This window comes from Schistocerca cancellata, chromosome 3 (assembly GCF_023864275.1).
Source record: "Schistocerca cancellata isolate TAMUIC-IGC-003103 chromosome 3, iqSchCanc2.1, whole genome shotgun sequence".
Taxonomy (NCBI): domain Eukaryota; kingdom Metazoa; phylum Arthropoda; class Insecta; order Orthoptera; family Acrididae; genus Schistocerca; species Schistocerca cancellata.
The window spans coordinates 211,934,246-211,955,328 of record NC_064628.1 but is presented as its reverse complement, the minus strand read 5'-3'; the positions used below and the strand labels follow the sequence as shown (position 1 = coordinate 211,955,328).

Genomic DNA, 21,083 nt, shown 5'->3' with positions numbered 1-21,083 from the left:
ACATGTTTTGGAAAAATCTTTGATGTGCAGCAACATGTACGCTGCCTATTTTCGTATTACGAAAGTATAAATTCAAATTCCACCAAACACTGCATGTTACTTTCCGAAGCATTGAAATCGAGATTGCGATACGCTTTTTTAAGCCAGTCATAGCTCATGTCACGTGATCTCGCCAGCCGATGACAGCGGGTATTCAGAGCTTATAGCATGTGATGAAGTCAGCCAATAGCAACATCACTGTTAAGTAGCGCAAACACACTAACAGGAAAAGTTAATGGTTTAAATTAATATACATAGTGCCGTTACACGAAACGCAGAGCTTTTACATATGATGTTGGTCTTTTATGCGCCTATTACAATTTAAGATATATCTCACAAATTTGCCAGCAAAATTTTTAATAACAACATAAATGTCTGATCTTCTGGGCTCGAAATTTATCTAAATGAATCGTCATCAAAGAGCTGATTTTTAAATGACAGTCAAACGCTCTGTGATTTAAGAAATTCATCGTACATTCTCGCACATCGTTCAACTTGTGTAAAAGGAAATTTACTTCGATGGTAACGCTTTTCAAACCACCATTTGGAATATTTTCCTGCGACCTGTTAGAAACAGGTTCGTTTCTGCAATTGTTAGAGCGCGCCAGATGACAGGCGTCACCTAGCTTGCGCAGCAACAATGTCGTAGAGAGCCCGTACGTTCATATGTGTAAAACATTAAAAGATCTTACATTATGTCATACTCCAAGAACATCGGAATTTCATGATCCATACTAAAAAGTGCATATTTAAAGTGCACATTCGTATGTCCAGATTCCCAGAAAAGTAGGCCACGATCCGATATTAAGCTTTTCAATGTGGTTTTCGGGATGTAAATTTTCTTGGAGTACCAGTACTGTGTTATCTCATGTTTGGTTCTTTATTATGGCATAATGCCAAACGTGCTACAAGTTGGAAATGTTTCAAATATTTCTGCCTCAGCGGAAAGGATTACTAAAAGAAAACTTCTTTAGCAAGCCGACAAAAATATTATTGTTCTGCAAAGCAATTAATGCTTGACTGTCAGAAAGGTGGAAATAAAATCTGCAACTAACAACACATTTTAGCCTTCCGTAGTTATGTGAATGTGTTTTAATTCAGTTGATAGCTCCCGGCCACAGAAATCTGTTTTGTTTTCATTTGACGCGAGAGCAGTAAACGAAGAGGAAACAGCAAAATCACTAAATGTAAACACGGGTCACGTGGTGACTATCCACTTCCCCCCTATAGCTCAGACTGCTCTGCACATCAGCCCCAGATCTACGATATTTCCGAACCGGGGCAATACCCTGCCACTCTCTAGAGCGTTTGAGATAGGTCGTCAAAATTTTTAAAAAAGTGAATTTTCAAAAATATGTTCATTTTGTAGCACACATCTTTCTGAACAGTCTGATGCATGAAACATACGTGTTCGAGGAAATGTAAGACATGTTATTTGGTCGTAAGTCTGCCAAAGTGCAGTGCCTCGCCTCCTCACACAGCATTCTTCTATCGACCATATTCTGGACAGTTGAAATTAAAATGTCCTGTGGTGCCTCTCCTGCTCACAGTCAGCCGGTTTGACATCCTGTCCCTCTCTTTTTTTTCCTTTTTTTTTTTAAACAACTCTTCAGAAAATTAGCACTCTTTATTGCCTATCAGCTAACAACTTGGCTGTTTTGTGCGACATAAAATTAAATATAGGATACATAAACCCAGTAAAGACATGAGACAAGCAAGCCAACACACATTTCTTCAATCCTTAACTCCTAGAATTTTTTCTCTCTAATCTTGGTACAGTTTTACATGGCGTGCTTTCCTTTCCGCGAAAGAATCTATTACCTTATCAAAATTCGTCAAACGTTTTACTACATGAAGAATCGAAATGTCGTTCTCAAATACTGAAAAAGCTGTTAATATAAATAGGACCCAAGACTTGTGTGGTTTCCCGATCTGATTACGTCTATGTTGTAACTGCTTGCTAGATAAAACAAAATAGGCATATCTAATACTGCAACAATTGTACACACACCAAATAAACGAGACTGTTTTGGCACAAACGGACTTTTTTGTAACGACAGAATATAATTCACAAAGTACCAATATCAAAAGCCTATTAGGCTTACTACAAGCAAAAGGTTTACGTTAGGAAATAGTTTCACACTTCATTCATACGCTCCAGTTTCTCAAGCACGAGATCGAAAAGTAGTAGTACGAAATAGTCCTCGTTCTAACAAACAGTCTTGTTATCAATGATTCTGTAACTATTCCTGTCAATGTCAAAGCTTATTCGCAGGTTAACTTCACTAACTCTGCCAGAATCACCGGTTTAGTCTCCGGCGATTATTCTACGGTTAGGCATTGTTACATGTTCGTACAACGCAATTTCCGCGCTTCTTCCAGAACAGAACTTCAGCTGCTGCTAGCCAGGGGCTGTACAACTGGCCCTTACTAGTGTAGCGATCTGGCCAAAAATTTTCTGTCAAAATTTCATTCTCTTGGATACACCGAGAAAATAATACGTAATCTTTCTTACCTGTTATTCATTTATTTCCACTCCCATAGTCTGAATCTATGGATTTTGCTAGTAATTATAACAACGCTCATCATTCGCAAACCCAACCACACAATCAGACAGCGGTTGGCATTCATCCGTTCGGCCTTAACTCCGCTCAGCTCGTATAGTCCCTTTTGTCTGTAGGAAAGTTTGTTTCTACATGTGACGAGGATTCCCCTGACAGAGACATCATGTACATTATGCACGCATTCACAGATCAACTTACGATTCATTCGGAAATCAACACTTGGAAAGTGTTCAAAAACCGACAGGGATGCGTTGCAGTCATATGAATAATCAATAGACTAACGTGCGATGGATGCTAGTCGCTTTGTGAAACAAGTTTTTTTTTTTTCCCCCCTCAAGAATATGAATTTGCCCCCCCCCCCCCCCCTCCAGGCCGTCCTAGATCTGGGCCTGCTGTGCATGCATGAATCTGGCAGCTTGGGCGCTCCAGTAAAATTTTTCCCGGTGGCATCTACATGCTTTCCTTGTGTGATTTTGGTTTACTCGTGTTTCGCCCAAGAAAAAAAAATGTTGTTATTCCCGGATTTTCTTACTTCAATAATACGTCTTAAAAACTGTGCTCTAGAAGCAGCAATATCACTATGTTCCATTAAAAACTTTCTTCCGTCATTTGTATGTACATATTTGAATCCAATATTTTTAAGTATTCTATTCATTGAAGTCATGCTATCTTTAAAATTTATGGTTTCAAGCATTTTCACTGTGATTTTTTTTACAGTAGGAAATTCGCCAGTGTTGTACATGTTGAGCACTTCTCGTCTTAGAACATCTTTGTCGAAATTATCTAAACTGGTTACAGTCCTACCACGAGTGCGATATTTCCCTGGCAATCTGAAAAGTGGGCTTCCACAGGTCTCTGTAGATAATTTTCCTTCATTGGCAATCCGCTGGACGGCTCTCAAGCCAACACCTGTTGCTTCTGCAGTGCGTTCCTGAGATCTGGCGACGTTGGTGATAGGTCCACCATTTTCTGCTTCGCGCTTGAAAAAAAAAAAAGCATGTATCCTGTAAATTATGTTCCTCGCCTGTTTATGGAGAGTTTGTCACTTACCACCATCATCAGCCATGACAATTTGGAACAAATGCGATAAAAATTCACCAAATAATAACTACAATCACATTTAACGCTCGCACTCGCCAAGACATTCACAGCAGACCACTCAGAAAACTGCTGAACACTCATTGGCTGTCAGCGGATGCATGACGTCAGGTGCATAGAACGAGCCTTAAATTGGCCGCAGTTGTTCATGGTTCCAACTATACAGACTGTTCATTTTAATTGGAGACATTGAAATATCTGAAAATCTACACATCGGATCAAACAAATTTGTAACTAAAATTTGTTTGTCTCCGAAGGGGACATCCAATGATACCAAAACCGATGAATTTGTGGTCAAATTTGTTATAATTGGATGTTCCCTTCCCAGAGGAACTAATTTTCATTACGATTTCTTTTGGCTCTGTGTGTTGTTTTCGAGAGATTTCAATGTCCCCAGTTAAAATGAACACCCTTTATAACATAAACAGTGTTTATAAATTGGGAAATATTCCATCTTTAGCGATTCTAATAAAACTTTTTTTTATACCAGAGTCATTTCGCTTTTTTCTAAAACGTTCTGATTAAAACAAAATTGGCGAAGTACACAAAACTGAATTGTGGATGTAATAAAACATAGAAACTAAAATATATTGTCAGTGAGGCGCAGTGCGCAAACAATTTGTCTTTGTCGCAACGGACAGCAAATACTTGCCAAAACATAGATCAGTCAACGAAAACATCGAATATGTTGTTGCCAAAGCAGCGAAGCAAAGAATTGCCTGAAACGTCATGTAGCTTGGCAACGTACGAGCCGAAATTCTGTTCTTAATAACACTTTTAATACTGTCGCAAAAGATATATCTCAATATGAATAGTAAAACAGCGACTGCAAAATTGAAGATATAGAAACAAAACAGATAACATGAATATTGTAAGTGTGCCTTTTCCTTGTTTTTAATTGCTGTGAAAAGAAATACTGGAGAACAAAATTAGAAAAACCGAAAACTTATTATGATTATAATGAAGAGAAAGCACTAGAAATTTCAAAAAATTACATTCAAATGAATAAAATTCATGAAGTAAGACACGTTGATATTGTTTTTCAACAAAGAAAATATTAAGCACCAAACAAGGTTTGAAATCAGAACCTTTTCCTTAGCAGCCAATCACGTTAACCATTACACTAACGCAGCTCATCATTCAACAAAACTCCTGAAGGACTTTAAAATATCATGCAAAATACCGACAAACACTGTTGGTATGACTATGAATTACTCACGTTTCGTCGAAGTACAACAGGAAATAAACAATTACCGCTATTCTTTATTGCGAAAAAGCGGTCTGTGAGAATGATACAAACACCTTTCCTTGCTATCGCCTGAATGAGGAGGCTTATTACTTGTTTGGTTTAATTAATTAATAGAATGTGAAGCAATTGGTATAAAGAATGCTTTTTCCAAACTTTCTATAAAAGAAAGTCTGCTATCAAGACATTGCTATTGTTCAATTACTTTATTTATGACTAAACGTTTCTAAAACTGAAGACACTCGTCCGTGCTCTGCACTGCAGTCGAGCTCTGGCAATGTCGTTCTCTGTTCATTGGCTGACTGTGTTTTGTGATGTCAGATGCGCAGAATGAACCTAAACTCGGCCACCGTCGTAAATGATGCACACTATAGGCGCTGTGGAGGTTGGGTGAGCGAAGGAAGCCACTTTAGAAAGGGTGGGAAGAATCTCTGACAGAATGTATCTAATTTATGGCATGATGATAGCAGCCCTGACAACGCATGTGGTTCGGTCTGGAGTGGTTTCAGGTGAGGAAGGGGTCGGCACTCCTTGGTAGATGGTTCTTGTGTGTGGTGGGAGGACTGTGGATGTGTGGGAATATGAAATGGGTAACATGTCTGGACTAGATGTGGGGGATAGTACCTGTCTGTGAAGGCCGTTGTGAAACCTTCAGCATACTGGCTAAGGTAGTTCCGGTCACTGCAGATTCGCCACCCCAGGTGGCCAGGATGTACAGGAGGGATTTCTTGGTGTGCTGCCGAAATGCAGGTACTGTTGATGGGTTTAATATGGACAGATGTGGCTGGAGCCATCGGAGAGGAGGAGGTCAACACTCAAGAAGGTGGCACACAGGGTTGAGGAGGACCAGGTGAAACAGATAGGCGAAGTGTTGACGTGAAGGAATGAGGAAGGGTGTCTGTCTTCAGTCCAGATCATGAGATATCATCACTGTACATGAACAAGACAAGGGGTTTGGGGTTTTTTGAGGCTAGCATGGTTTCTTCTAGATGGCCCAGAAACATAAGGGTGCCATGCAGGTGCCTGTGGCTGTGCCTTGAATATTTGTTTGTACATTTTGCGGTCAAAGGAGCAGTAGTGATTTAGGGTAAAGTTAGTAAGGTGCATGAGGAAAGGGGTAGTGATTTGGAAAGTAAAGGATGTAGTGTTCAATAGCAGCAAGACCATGAGCACGAGGGATGTTGGTCAACAGTGGAGAGTAGGAACCCAGGAGTTAAAAGGGTGGGGATGGTACAGAGTTGGTGAAGGAAGTAGTAGTTATCTTTGACGTGGGAGGCTAGATTTCTGGCAATAGGTTCGAGGCATTGATCAACGAAGGCCGAATTATTTCCATGGGGGCACAATGGGGCATCCAAGACTGTTGTATTTGTGGATTTTGGGGAGCAAGCAGAAGGTGTGTGTGCGCTAACAGGGGTTAGGATGGCAATGGAATCAGGTGAGAGGTTCTGGCAAGGGCCTAAGGCTTTAAGCAGGGATTGAAAGTTATGTTGGACTTCTGGTATGGCACCACTCTGACAGTTTATAAGTGGAGAAGCCAGATAACTGGTAGAGGCACTCTACCATATAGTTACTGCAATTCATAACAACACTGGTGGAACATTTGTCTTCTTTCTGCTGAAAGGTTGGTGTTCTTGGGAAGCGACCTGTGGGTGGACAGTGAGGCCATATGAGAGGAGAGGAATTCCTGGAAGATGACAATGGGGTGGGTAGGTGGGAGAGGAGGATCATGGTTGGATGGTAGTATGAACTGGGAGAGGCAAAGGTGTTTCCACTCTAGGGATCAAGAGAAGCAGAGTATATCTTTGACAAGTCGAACATGGTTACATTTGGGTGTAGGGCTGAAAGGGAGGCCTTTCGATAGGACAAACTTCTGTGAGCTGAGGATTTTGGTGGAATGATTAACAACAATGTTCTGGGACTGTTTTAGTTCTGGATTTGGTGTAGTGTTGAGTGGGAGTTTAGGGGGATGTGGCAAGCTGAGAAGATGAGCTAGGCAGGGTCTGGGTGCTACGATAGTACCTTCCTAAGAACACTAATCTTACAAGAGGAGAAAGGAGAGCCATATACAGCCTAAAAACACATCCTGACTTAATCATCCTGACTTAATCATCCTACCTGCAGACAAAGGTTCCACCACTGACATTCTGAATCGCAGTGTCTACCTGGTGGAAGGCCTGTGTCAATTGTACGACTCCTCCACCTGTACCGTATGTACACATTGACAAGAAGAAAATCTCAGAATTTTCCCACATTTTGCAATTGTTATTGTACAATTTCATAATCTATGAAAGAATTAAAATAAATATGAAAAACTAACCTTGAAGTTTGGTCTTTTTTAGCTTGTTACCCTTCACGATACACCAAACACAAAAGTGCCAGTAACGTTTTAAATAATAGCATAAATGGCTGCTCTTCTGGACCAGAATTTTTTTCTAAGTTGTTGTTCCTCAAAGTGTTAAGTTCTGAATGAGAGTTAAAATCTCTGATTTAAGAAATTCATCACACGTTCTCACATGTAACATAATTCATCTTGCGTAAAAAGAAATCTAATTTGACAGTAACACTTCTCAAACCACCATTTGCAATATTTTCCCACAACCTGTTAGAAATGTAAACAGTTGTTACGCCATGCTCGTTGAAAGCAGTTTTTTGTTACAAATTATTGCACAGTCCTCATACTAAAGCCTTTGCCACATTTTGTTGTCGACAGACATTTTTGTGTACACTGTTTTGTTGAGAATGGTGCATTTTCTTTGGCACTTCAGTTTTATTTTGGTGTTGTCCTCTCGTTTATGTTTTATTGCTGCAATATTATTCTGCAGTAGTACGTTTACGTAAAATTCTTTGTTAGAGCATCAGTTTTTACCAGTAAGAATCACAAAAATTTAACTGAAACAATGAAAAATCCCCAGAATTCTAAAAGATACCTGGGTTTATCTTAGCCTTTTCCCACATGAAAATATTTTCTTGGATTTCCTGGGGCACGCACTGCTATAAATTCTGGCAGGCTGATGCCATCCCAGAAGCCCATCAATCTCAAATCTCAGTTTAAAGCCTTAGGCTCCTGGCAAAACCTCTCCCCTGAATCCATTTTCCCCCCTCACCCTTATGATACGCACCACACTCAACTACTACATGCTCCCAAAAACTACAAATTTAAAAAAAATTGCAGGATGCCCCATTGTAGTGGGTTATTGTGCACCCACTAAAAGCATTTCAAACCCTCACTGACCAACAACCTCAAACCTATAGCCAGAAATCTAGCCTCCCACATCGAAGATACCCACCACTTCCCACCCCCTTATCTCCTGGATTCCTACACATCACTGCTGACTTCACTTACCTAAACACTAACATTCCTCATACCCATGGTCTTGCTGCTATTCAGTACTAACTCACCCAACATCCTTCACACTCCGAACAAACTACCTCATTCCTTGCAACCTTACTAACTTTATCCAAACTCAAAACTACTACTCCTTTCAAGGTAAGGTATATAAACACATCCATGGCACAGCCATGGGCACCTGCATAGCACCTTCCAATGCCAAACTGTTTTTGGGTCATCTACAGAAAAGCTCCCTAGACCCTCAAAACTCCTGGTCTCGTTTTGGTTCCTTGATTATATCTTAATGATTTGGACTTGGAGCCAGGACACCCTATCCTCACTCCTTTACAACCTTAATATCTCTCCCATTCATTTCAATTTGCCTTCTTCAACCAAGCATGTCACCTTCCTGGACACTGACCACATCCTCTGACAGCTCCATCCACACCTTTGTCCAAATAAACCAACCAACCACCAAAAGTACCTCCATTCCAACAGCACACCAAGAAAACCCTCTCATTCAGACTGGCTCTGCTGTAAATATTGAGCAGGGTACTGGAAGCCGATACCATAAAATGTCTGCGCCAATGATGAAGGCACACCCGACACCATGGTGAGTTCGAGAGCCATCAGTGTACACAAAGGTACTATTGCGAAGGTCATGAAACTGAAGGCAATAGAGCAAGGCTTCCCTCAGGAAGCGAATGCAGGCCAAGGTGAGCAACGGGTCACCACACAAAGTCAAGGTGGTGAAGGGTTCACACCCACCAACAAAGTTGCAGGGAGCATGAAATTAATCTACTGGAGAAAGCGCCAAAAACAAACTCCAGGAGGTAACAGAAGAGGGACGTGGCCCATATAGATAATCAGAGGAGTCATCGAAGGAGGAGGCATAGGATGGCTGGCCACACTTGGTAGACATAACGGCACGCATATCTGCTGAGGAGAAAGTCATGGCGATAGGACAGCAGTACTTCGGCAGCTTCTGCATACAGACTCTCAACCAGGCTAGTGTAAAAGGCACTAGTGGCCCCAACAGATGCCACGATCGTGGGTGGTATTGAGACAGAGTAAGAGGGACAGATGTGCAGATGCATAAACAAAACACTAATAGCCTAGTTTTGAATGGACAAGGGTCTGGTACAAACAGAAGAGGGTGGTTTGATTTGCTCCCCATGGAGTACCACAGAGGACACAAAGGACGCTGAGGGACCGCAAACAGTGGGCTACCAGGTCAGAAACATGACAGAACCAAGAAAGCTTCCTATAAAGCATGAGCCCCAAGAATTTCGTAGTTTCAATGAATGGAAGAGCAACAGGCCCAAGATGTAAAGATGGTGGAAGAAACTCATACAAACAGTTGCCAGAAACTCATACAAACAGTTGTCAGTGGAAAAACAAAAGCCACTGTCAGTGTTCCACCAGAAAAGACGATCAACACATCACTGAAGATGCTGCTCAATGAGACAGATCCATGCAGAACTGCAACAGATGGCAAAATCGACAACAAAAAGGGAGCCGGAGATGCCTGGCAAGAGAAATGCCATTATAAGATTAAAGGCGATAGCAAAGAAGACGACACTCAGGACAGAACCCTGAGGCACAATATTTTCCTGGATAAAGTTGTCCGAAAAGATAGAACTCACACGTACCTTGAAAACTCAGTCTTTTAAAAATTCCTTAAGGAAACAGGGCAGGTGGCCACGGAAGCCCCATACGTAGAGAGTACAGAAGATATCAGGTCTCCAGCAAGTGTCGCAGGCTTTCTCCAAACTGAAAAACATGGCCACAGTCTGGGGTTTCAACAGAAAACCATTCATGACTTGGATGGAGAAAGTGACGAGATGGTCAACTGCAGAACGGTGTGCTCTAAATCCACATTGTGCAGTGGTTAGTAACCTGCGAGACTCTAGCCACCATAGGCCAGCTGGCATCAATCAATCATATGTGGATCATTCCAAGTCAAACCATCCAGAAATTTTAGGAAATAACACCCACATCACGCAAATCCTTGAAATTTTGGGTAGTGGAAGTTTACCTAGATATATTCACATTTCCAAAATGTAAATGTCACAGGTTAATTACTTTTTCACTTATGATAAAAAAAAGTTGTAAAGATTCAGGAATTTAGGCTTTCAGGCTTTCATAGATGAGTTCATTTGTAATTTAAAGATGCAATAGTTCCTACAGATTTTGCAGTGGAAGCTGGATTTTTCCCCCCCAGTAAAGAGGACAGTTTATATTTTTATTTGAAAAAAGAGACAGCATTGGTCGTATATTTTTTACTATTGCAAAATCGATTTTCTGTCACTGAGTGACCATCTTCACTCAGTGACAGAAAATCGATTTTGCAATAGTAAAAAATACACGACCAATGCTGTCTCTTTTTTCAAGTATACCTGTTACCTGGTCGTAGTGCACAAGACAACATGGAGTCGCCAATCAATTATATTTTTATAGTCATGCTTCTTGTAGTGAATATCCATTAGCTACATCTCAGAAATAACTGTAAATAATTTCTTTAAAACAAAATCCATGCATGGACATTATAATTTTTTAAGGTATTGCCCCCTCACAGATACCTTTGAAACATTTGCAATATTATTATGGATATTCTGTTATGTCACACAAAAATAATCAGTTTGTAGAAATAATGGGCAGTGTGAAAAACAACATTAATGTAAAAGAAATACTAAAGTTGCTAATTCATGTCTACCATGTCACCACTAAATTGTTGAAGTTGGCTACACTGGATTTCCCTAGGAACAAATCATATCTGAGAACAGTTTTATTGCCACTACACATATTGCATCATCCACTTCCTTTGTTTTGAGCTCTTGTGCTGAGTTGTATCCAGACTCAATTATTGGTTAAAAATTCAACTGTTGCAGTATGTAAGTCCCCTAATGTTACAGTAATAATGTGAAATACTTTTGTAATGAAACAATGGGATAAAATGATTTTTCATTAATTACTTTTTAGGTTACACCAATCATCTTTTGAATTATTTATGACAAATATTGGTTTTATGAAGCAGTATGGAAAGTACAAGTAGGCAGTGTCTTCTTGGACAATATCTGCAAGATATGTGATGATGTCTTGAACTTGTGTGAATGAACTGACCAGTGAAGAACAAGAACTTTTATTATGGTGAAGCAACAGTCATTTGTACTGTTATTTAAATGTGTGTGTGTGTGTGTGTGTGTGTGTGTGTGTGTGTGTGTGTGTGTGTGTGTGTGTGTTTGCGTTAAACACAAAGACAGGTACCTGCACAGATTCTCTCTGCATAAGAAAATTTGCTGTGATACCTTCAAGCACCATAAATTATCGGTTTCATCTGGATTGCATGAAATTAGTTTAGAAAAGGCAAAGACCTTCAAAATGGGAGGTTTTAGCGTTATTCCTGGAGAGTAAATGTACCCAACCTGTATCAAACTTATTAATGAAAAACAAGCAAGTGATGACCCATCACCAGACTAGACAGGGTGTTACAAAAAGGTACAGCCAAACTTTCAGGAAACATTCCTCACACACAAAGAAAAGATGTTATGTGGACATGTGTCTGAAAACAATTAATTTACATGTTAGAGCTCATTTTGGTTTCGTCAGTATGTACTGTACTTCCTCAATTCACCACCAACATGTGTGGGCTAACGAGAATCCGCACACAATTGTGCAATCACGTCATCAACACAGATTTTCTGTGAACGTTTGGGCAGGCATTTTTGGTGATGTCTTGATTGGGTCCCATGTTCTTACACCTACGCTCAATGGAGCACGTTATCATGATTTCATACGGGATACTCTACCTGTGCTGCTACAGCATGTGCCTTTACAAGTACGACACAACATGTGGTCCATGCACAATGGAGCTCCTGCACATTTCAGTCGAAGTGTTCGTACGCTTCTCAACAACAGATTCGGTGAGCGATGGATTGGTAGAGGCGGACCAATTCCATGGCCTCCACACTCTCCTGACCTCAACCCTCTTGACTCATTTATGGGGGCATTTGATAGCTCTTGTCTACATAACCCCAGTACCAAATGTAGAGACTCTTCGTGCTCATATTGTGGACGGCTGTGATACAATATGCCATTCTCCAGGGCTGCATCAGCGCATCAGGGATTCCATGCGACAGAGGGTGGATGCACGTATCCTCGCTAACTGAGGACATTTTGAACATTTCCTGTAACAAAGTGTTTGCAGTCACGCTGGTATGTTCTGTTGCTGTGTGTTTCCATTCTATGATTAATGTGATTTGAAGAGAAGTAATAAAATGAGCTCTAACATGGAAAGTAAGCGTTTCCGGACACATGTCCACATAACATTTTCTTTCTTTGTGTGTGAGGAATGTTTCCTGAAAGTTTGGCCGTACCTTTTTGTAACACCCTGTATAAATGACAGTAATGTGAAACTGCAGACTCAAAAAAATCGATGCTCAATACTAACTTAACTAACTTAGAAGTATCTCTTGCAAAGCTACATTCAGTTGCTCGGCATAGTCGGTATGCAGCAGCCAATCGAAAATTGGATCAGCAGCTGGGGCTCTGAAAACTAAAATTTCACATACATATCAAGTTCAGCCAGTTGCTGATGCAAGCACTATCCCTGACAGTGATTTAAGAGAACTGGAAGAAAAGGCAAAACATCATGATGAACTCATCGACACAATCAAACACAAAATTGAATATGCAAATAATCTGAAAAAATTCACTTACTCTTGTGCCGCCAACTTGGTCTAGACAGAAAGTCAATTCCAAATTCCAGGTTTCTGAATATTTGGTACGACAAGCAAGAGCTCTTAATGGAGAAGGGTATTTTATCGATGGCTGAGCAGAAAAGAGGAAAGACACTGTCACATGACACAGTGCAAAAAGTAGAGTGTTTTTATTTGTATGACAAAAAAAAAAAAAAAAATAATAATGCCTGGGAAAAAAGAAAGTGAGCACCAGCAAAATACCTATGAGCAAAAGCATCTTGTTTTAAGCAATTGTATTCTCTCTGTAAAAAAGTATCCTGAAGACAAAATAGGATTCTCAAAATTTGCTTCTCTTCCACCAAAACATTCGAGCAGCCTAGTGTAAATAAGAGCACGGGAAGAATTCAAAGTACTATGGGTCTCGAACAGGATAGCTGTGGAGAAGCAAATCAGCAAGCAGTTGTTGTGCTTGAGAATCAGAAGTAGTCTCCAAAATCAAAGTGCCATTCCATAAACGAGAGCAGGATTTCACAGGGCCAAAAACTGTATCAACATCTTTCTGAATAAGAGACGAATTTACCATTGCGAAGGACTGACCATCTTCGGTACGTGAAACCATGAGGAACCGTGGTGCAGCTGGGAGGGTCTTTGAATTGAGAGCTTCATTCCGTTCATGTTTGGTAGACGTGGACGGCCAAGATAATGAATGACTCATTGTGAAGAAATGCCCATGACTGCCAGTGCCTCCGATGGCACGTTTCTTCCAACTGGGAGGGAGGGGTGCCTCCACAATGGAGTGCACCCGCCTTAGGTGACTGTTCACACCTCCTGAACATCTGACAGAGGGACCATTTGGCAATTTGGGAAGGTAGCAGCTCAGGTAATCAACCCCCCCCCCTGGGCCAGTCCTGTACCAGAGGGTACATGTGAACCTTACCTATTGACCCAGGGCTGGAAATTACACATTACCTAGTCACCTGTTACGCATCAGATGCATGGGGCCGTCATTCAGGTGCACAATGGGAGGAAGAAGAAAAGGCAGGAGCCTCAAACAGCGAAAAGGAGAAAGGATAGGAGAAGGTGAAGAAAGAAAGAAAAAAAAGGAATGAAAAACAGTGATAGGACTGTTCTTATGTCAGTTATGAACAGTACAGAACACTCCCACAAACATCCCAGACATGTTCCCCAAGAAAGGGGAACAAGAAAAAGGATAGACATGCAGCACATGCTGCAAAGGCTGGGACCCTGTGGTAGCCAAGCATAAACACACCAAAGAGCAGCGAGCCCCCTGGCGGCTATGGGATTGTGTTGCTGTGGATGACCCAGGTGCAAGACCTACCCAATCCATCTAATAATACTATTTTCTATTCCATTCTTGTTGCTGGCTTATCCTACACCCATCAGAGGCCAGCCTGTGCGTGAAAGCAGTCACATTATATACCAGCTCTACTCCAATTACTGCACTACCAGCCAAACATCCACCAGGACCATTGGCTACCAGCAAACTGGCCAAGAGCAAACTGGACCACCCGGTGGCAAAGCATGCTGCTGAACACAAGAAGCTTGATTTGAATGGCTGCTTCACAACCCAGGCCATTTGGTTCCTCCCCTCCACCACCAGCTGTTTTTAACTGTGCAGACGGGAGTTGTTTTTACCATATGTTCTCCACTCTCAAAATTATCCCAGCCTAAATATACAGTAACCTACTGTTCCCTCACCCTCCAACCAACAGTTTCCACCTCCTCTTACCTACAACGCCTCCCAATTCACATCCCCTCATTCCCATTCTGTGCCACTCTCTGCCAATACACTTACCAGTCTTTTTCCTTTTTCTGCCCCCTCTCCTTTTCCACTCCCTTCGCCCCCACCCTCCCCACAGCTTCATGCACTGCACCTGACAGCCTTGTTTTGCTACCATCTAGTCCCAGCATGCTCCGCCAGGCAGCTGACTCCCCCCCCCCCCCCCCTGCTTGCATTAGGTGCACACCAATGTATTCTGGCCAGAGCAGTCAGAGACTGTGGGCATGTGTGTGTGTGTGTGTGTGTGTGTGTGTGTGTGTGTGTGTGTGAATCTATCCTTTGCATCTATTGTTAGTATTTAGTACAGTTAGACTTTCTGGCAATATATGGGGCCCTGTGGTAGCCAAGCACCCTATGGGACTACATAACAACCTAGTAAAACTGCTTGCAACAGGACAGCTATAACAAAATTAAATTTTTTTCCAGGTTGAGTTGTATTTGGTATACCATTCCAAACTTTACTTTGCTTTCAAATACACTGAGTAAAATCTCAAGTTTTCTATTTTCTTAAAGAATAAGTTTGTTTATAATTATTAAATAGTTTATTGTAGAAAGCAAACTTTGGTGCCCTTCTTACAAAAGTTAATAAACTGAACACTAATGGAGCTGAAAAATGTATAGGTGTTTATATCTTTAGTAGTTGTTGTCAAGTATTGTTTTTTTTTTTAAATCATTGTTAATGCACTATGTGGAAAGAGTGCAGGCACGAGTCACTGAACAGTATGATATGGCTGTAATGAAAGAAGCATTACAGTAATGGCTTTCATCAGCCATCTTAAAAACTGGTGTGGATGGAATGCTGTAATAGGCATTTTCAACAGCTTATTGGTCCAAGAAAGATATCCAGTCCATTGCAGACAAAGATGCATCTAAGTGAACTTTTGTTCCTAATCACATAGCTGACTGCATATTTGTCAGTACAAATGTCCCAGAAATTACTCAATGGTACCGGAACAAGTATTGGATTCGAAAAACCATGTAGACCATTTTCATTTTCAAGGAGGCCCGCAGACACATACAAATAATTTTAGGCCTATATAATATTAATCTGTTGTGCAATTACAGAACATGCTTTGTGCTCATTTGTTATGACCTTACACAAACACGAAATTCTGCTTAACAGAAATTGCCATGGATTCTGCAAAGTTCTTCTGAAACTCAGTTAGGGGCTTAAAATGAAGTTGCAAAAAAGTTGATGCTCTGTACCTGAAGTTACAGGAGGTACTCATCATGATACACAAAAATGAAAGTGTCATATCAGAAGCTCCGTGATGCGTTAGTGGGTGGTGATGTGTACAGGGTGTAACTGAATTCAATTTATAGATGTTTAGGTTTTTGGTGAGAACCAAGATGGTCAAGTCTGGCATAGGAACTCACATGGAAAAATAATGTTTTCCCAATACAAGCAAAGTACCACAACATGTTCCAATCTTCCGAATTTTCAGCACTACTTATACAGTACCCATCTACATCTACATTTGTACTCCGCAAGCCACCCAACGGTATGTGGCGGAGGGCACTTTACGTGCCACTGTCATTACCTCCCTTTTCTGTTCCAGTCGCGTATGGTTCGCGGGAAGAACGACTGTCTGAAAGCCTCCATGCGCACTCGAATCTCTCTAATTTTACATTTGTGATCTCCTCGGGAGGTATAAGTAGGAGGAAGCAATATATTCGATACCTCATCCAGAAACGCACCCTCTCGAAACATGGCGAGCAAGCTACACCGCGATGCAGAGCGCGCCTCTCTGTGTCGAAACATCAATCATTAATGTACAGAATGCAAGCTGTACGTACATTTCACTTTCAGTGTATTTCTGTTGATCGTAATTAAAGACATGTTCCAGCATGATGGTGCACCACCAACAGTGGATACACAGTGGTGGCTCGAATGCTGTGGGGTCACATGAAATCTTTGAGTTACTAGACCCCTGTAGTATCCAAGGAAGACCTATTGGCACATATTATGGCTGCAGTGGATACTGGAGGACCAGAGATTGGTCATCGTGTATACCAAAACTCGATACAGAGGTACCGTATCAGTGTTGGTAGTAGTTGTCACATTGAGGTCTACTTTTTAAGTGGACTCAGAAGAGAAGCAGCACGAGTTGGATAAGAATCTGTGTCATGACATTTTGTGTGTAGCAGGAACATCTATGTTTCTGGACACAAGTTGCTAAGATAAACTTAACTGTTTCTGTCTCCACTGCAAGCTCTCAAAGTCTGTATAGGGAATTTAGTTACCCAGTATTTGAAAAAGTCACAATGTTTTAAAACCAACACTACAAAGTCTATGCAGCCAGAAATATTACCCCAAAACAATCATATTTTTCAACTACATAATAAAAAAATGGTTTCACACTGTTCATGTCTTTGCTGGGGAAATAACTGAGCTCCGTCCCTGCTAATATATCTCTTTCACCTATGCCTACCAGCAAATTTCTTTTTATTATTATTTCTCTCTGCTCCTATGCCACTTAGTTCTGAAGGTCAATGACCACAAAGTTGACTCAGATACTACTATGTATCTACATACAGAATGTGCGATTTTTCTACCTGGGTATTTTCTGCCCAACACCATATTCATGACCTCTTCCTCAATTCTTTGTTACCCCACCACTTTCCCCTTTCTTTCATTGACAACTTCCACACCTGCTGACCCCATGAGCGCTGCTCACTACAGCCAGTCCACAATTCTGGCACCATGTGGCAGCGTATCTGACAATAAAGGCAATTTAAAGAACTGAGCTGCAAATTTAAAGACCATTCACCAATTGACTCTTCAGTAGAACTGCACACTAAGTTGTCAATCATTGCCTAGTTTTCATAAACCCCCAAAATTCCCTATTATTGTACTAGAAGTTGATAACAGCTTCAAATATGTGATTTCTATTTAGTAACTGTGTCGAAACATCCATTTATAATCAAACTTCTCTCAAAGTGACACAAATGCAATATGAGCATATTGGGAGGAGACTGCAGAATACAAATTTCTGATCAGGGTATGATAGTACTGACCCCCCCCCCCGGGGGGGGGGGGGGGGGGGGGGGGGGTGACAAGACCAATTTCCAACATTAACTTGAGGTCTATACCTATATCAGAATAAAGTGTGTGACGCTTGCTTGCACAGCAGCTATGAACACAGCAACAACCTGCTGTCTCCACCACCAGTTAACATTCATGCATGCAGCCAATAACTTAACATTTGTTATTAATTTACATTGTTTCCCCGTGCGGGTTGACCGAAGCGTCCAATCCCACCCGTTGGCTTTGACCCGTGACGTAAGGCTGCTGTTGTGCGTGACGTCACAATGGCGCGGAATTTAGTGTTTGTAGGTGTCATTTTGATGCAATCGGTGGTGCTCTCTGGTGGTGTGTTCAGTGATGTTTTTGGTTTAGTTTGCGACTGTGGCGTCGTGTGTGAATTTTGGTAAATTGCTTTTTTTATGTGTTTGGTAGGTATGGATATGACTGACAGGGTCAACTATTCGGATTTTTGGAAGAAGTCGTGAAGTGTTCAGTATGTCGTGAAGAAATGAGGCTAACTTAAAAAGTTCCAGCGTCTCGGACTGGGGACGGCTGTATGTGGAGATGTCATAAGGATAACAGGTCAAGGGAAGTGTTCGATCCCAATTTATGGGATCAGGAGCTGCTATTGAGCTATATAGGTCAAGGGAAGTGTCCGATTCCAGATGATACTGTGTTTAGTGGTATTTGGGGAGTTTTGTGATGTCTGTGTTTTTCGTCGTTTTTTGTTGTTTTGTATGGGGGTGGGTGTCTAAATTTGTTTATATTTAATTTGTCCCCACCCAAAAACCTCCTATTTCCCGCGCTTGTCCCATTAGTGTCATTAGGCTTTTTGTGGAACATGTGTGTTTGTTTTTCAATGTATTTTCGTCCTCAAAATGTGTAGTACATAACGACTTTATATGCGCCATTTTGGAATTGTGGTTTATGGTCGTTTTCGCCATATTTGTGATGTCATGGGTCAAAGCAGGCGGGCGGAATCGGACGCTTCCATATTTCCCTCGGTGCAGTGCATTTATTGCACAGAATATGAAGTCAGAAACTAGTTGTGAAACTGTGCAGAAAAGATTTAAGACCATACCAACCCCACTACCAAATCCAATATTGCACGTTAACACGCAGCACTTGAAAGTACCTAGAACAGAAAGACCCAGCTGTTGCTGCCAGTCAGAGTGTGTGCACACATAAACATGTACCAACAACATTGTCCCCGGCATGATCGACTGTTAATCACTGTTAATTTCACTGAGAGGTGGTGAAGGGAGAAACACTATGGCATGCATCAAATTTTCACCTACAATGAAAAACATTACAATAGTTTGAAAAATTTTAATCCCAAGCAATAACTGGGCTGCATCAGAAATAGAATTGCAATCTATCTATGAATTGAGACAATAAGTTGGACATGCTTAAGACACCCTAAAGCCATGGAGCAGCCTTGTTACACAGAAATGTAAATTTTTTTACACCTTCACACAGAAGTTTATAAAATGGTGGTGGGGTGGCCCAACTACTAAAAATTTAGTTACTTAAATGTGGGTAACAGTATAACAACAACTGTCAGTGAGCAACACAAATACAAATCAAAACCATGAAACATGGGATAAGAATGAGCTTGATCCAACAGTACAAATAGACAGGGAATTTGGTTTCGATGTGAGATTTCTAAGAAGTCTAATTTTATGTTAATTTATTTCCTGCTTTCTCCTCCAAAGTCTGAAGCGTGCTACAGCTTACCTGGTCTTCAACAGCAGAGCTAGGAACACCTGATGCATCACCTTCAGTTACATCAGCAGTGTCAACTTCTTGTCCATTTTCGAGAGCGTCCAAAGTCTCCAATTGATCTTCAGAACTTAAACCAAGTTCTTCGGATTCTGCCATTTCAGACCTGTGAAGACAAGACCACACTGCTCATTACCTAGTTCACTACAAACTACAATACATGCTTGATCAAAATAAACTGCTTCACATGGTACAGCTGAGTCCAATAGAGCTACGTAGTAATTCTATAACAATACTAAAAAGAAAGTCCTAAGACTTTAACCTAAAATAGGTTTGTTTTTGTTCTAGCATCTAACTCTCACAGAGCTGAATGGCAGCGTGGTTTGCGAATTCGTACGTAGAACGATATTATCTAATAAAAATATCTGTTCAATTAAGTTACTATTACAACAAATGGAAAAAAATTATTCTTCCCATACGTGTCAACACAATTTAACCTTAAAAACAAACTGCAGCGTAAGTATATATTGTACTCCAGTACACCGACGAATAATAATACAAAATTATGTTTCTCACACAATTCAATAATTCATACTTGGGTTTTCGTTGCATGTAATACACAGACATGACAAATAATTCAAGTTTGTAAATGGCAAACATATATACAAATGAACTAATACCATAAAAAGCAATCCGAATAAATCATATCAATAAGTATCTGGAGAAAAACAATGTGTCTAACAAACCAAAATTATGAAGAATATGGATTTCTGGCCAAGTATACAAACGCCTTTTACAAATTATGCCGGTTCTCTTCAACCATTACTTTGGACCAAAGTTTCTATAGCTAAATGTCAAAGACATCATTTCACAATACACAGGGTAACTGACACAAACAATTATATATATTTTAAGAAAATCACTTCTCCCAGATTGACGAACATACGGATAAATAACAGACTTTTTTTATTGAGGTAATAAGTAAAAACGTGCGCACCGCAGCTTGTAATATACCATGACCTGCAAGTCAAAAGTATTTTACACGAATAAACGGAATACGTATACCCATGTTTCCAAACAAGACTTACAAATATTTCGTTTAATTAATAGAATGTACAATGTTTTCACCTAGAGCCCACAGAATAATAAACCAAAAGTGTTTCACTAATTTATTTTCTTATTTATACGCTGTGCAAGCGTCAGGTTTATTCAGTTGTAGTGAACGTAAATAAGTTTTCGCTTTCAGATACCTAGCCCCTCTTATAGAATATCCTATTTTCCCACAAGTTTTGCTGGAGAACTTCTGTGAAGTCTGAATGGTAGGAGATGAGATACTGCCAGAAATAAAGCTATGACGACGGATCGCGAATCGTACTTGGTTATCTCAAATGCTTCAGTCCAACTCCAACTATCGTGGTGCGCTGTGGTCTTGAAGACGGAGCGGCCTTATTTAGAGCGAGAACTCTCGCAGTTACCTTCCATGGCACAGCTTCGTAATTGTAATTCCAGTGAAAATCTGTTGTTCACAGGAAACAAAGTTGAGGTTTCGTTTTGAGA

The 21,083-nt window shown here is 40.7% G+C and overlaps 1 protein-coding gene across 1 annotated transcript in view; it reads right to left on the bottom strand.

The window, feature by feature from the left end:
• LOC126174839 (polyadenylate-binding protein 2) overlaps positions 1-20,370 on the bottom strand; it is a 115,773-nt gene extending 95,403 nt beyond the window's left edge. Inside the window, exons 1-2 of the mRNA XM_049921222.1 lie at positions 20,273-20,370; positions 19,542-19,692 (exon numbers count right to left, since the gene is read on the bottom strand). Of these exons, the coding sequence (XP_049777179.1) occupies positions 19,542-19,685 (144 nt within the window). The 5' untranslated portion in view covers positions 19,686-19,692; positions 20,273-20,370. The remainder of the gene's footprint in view (positions 1-19,541; positions 19,693-20,272) is intronic.
• Positions 20,371-21,083: the final 713 nt, after the last annotated feature.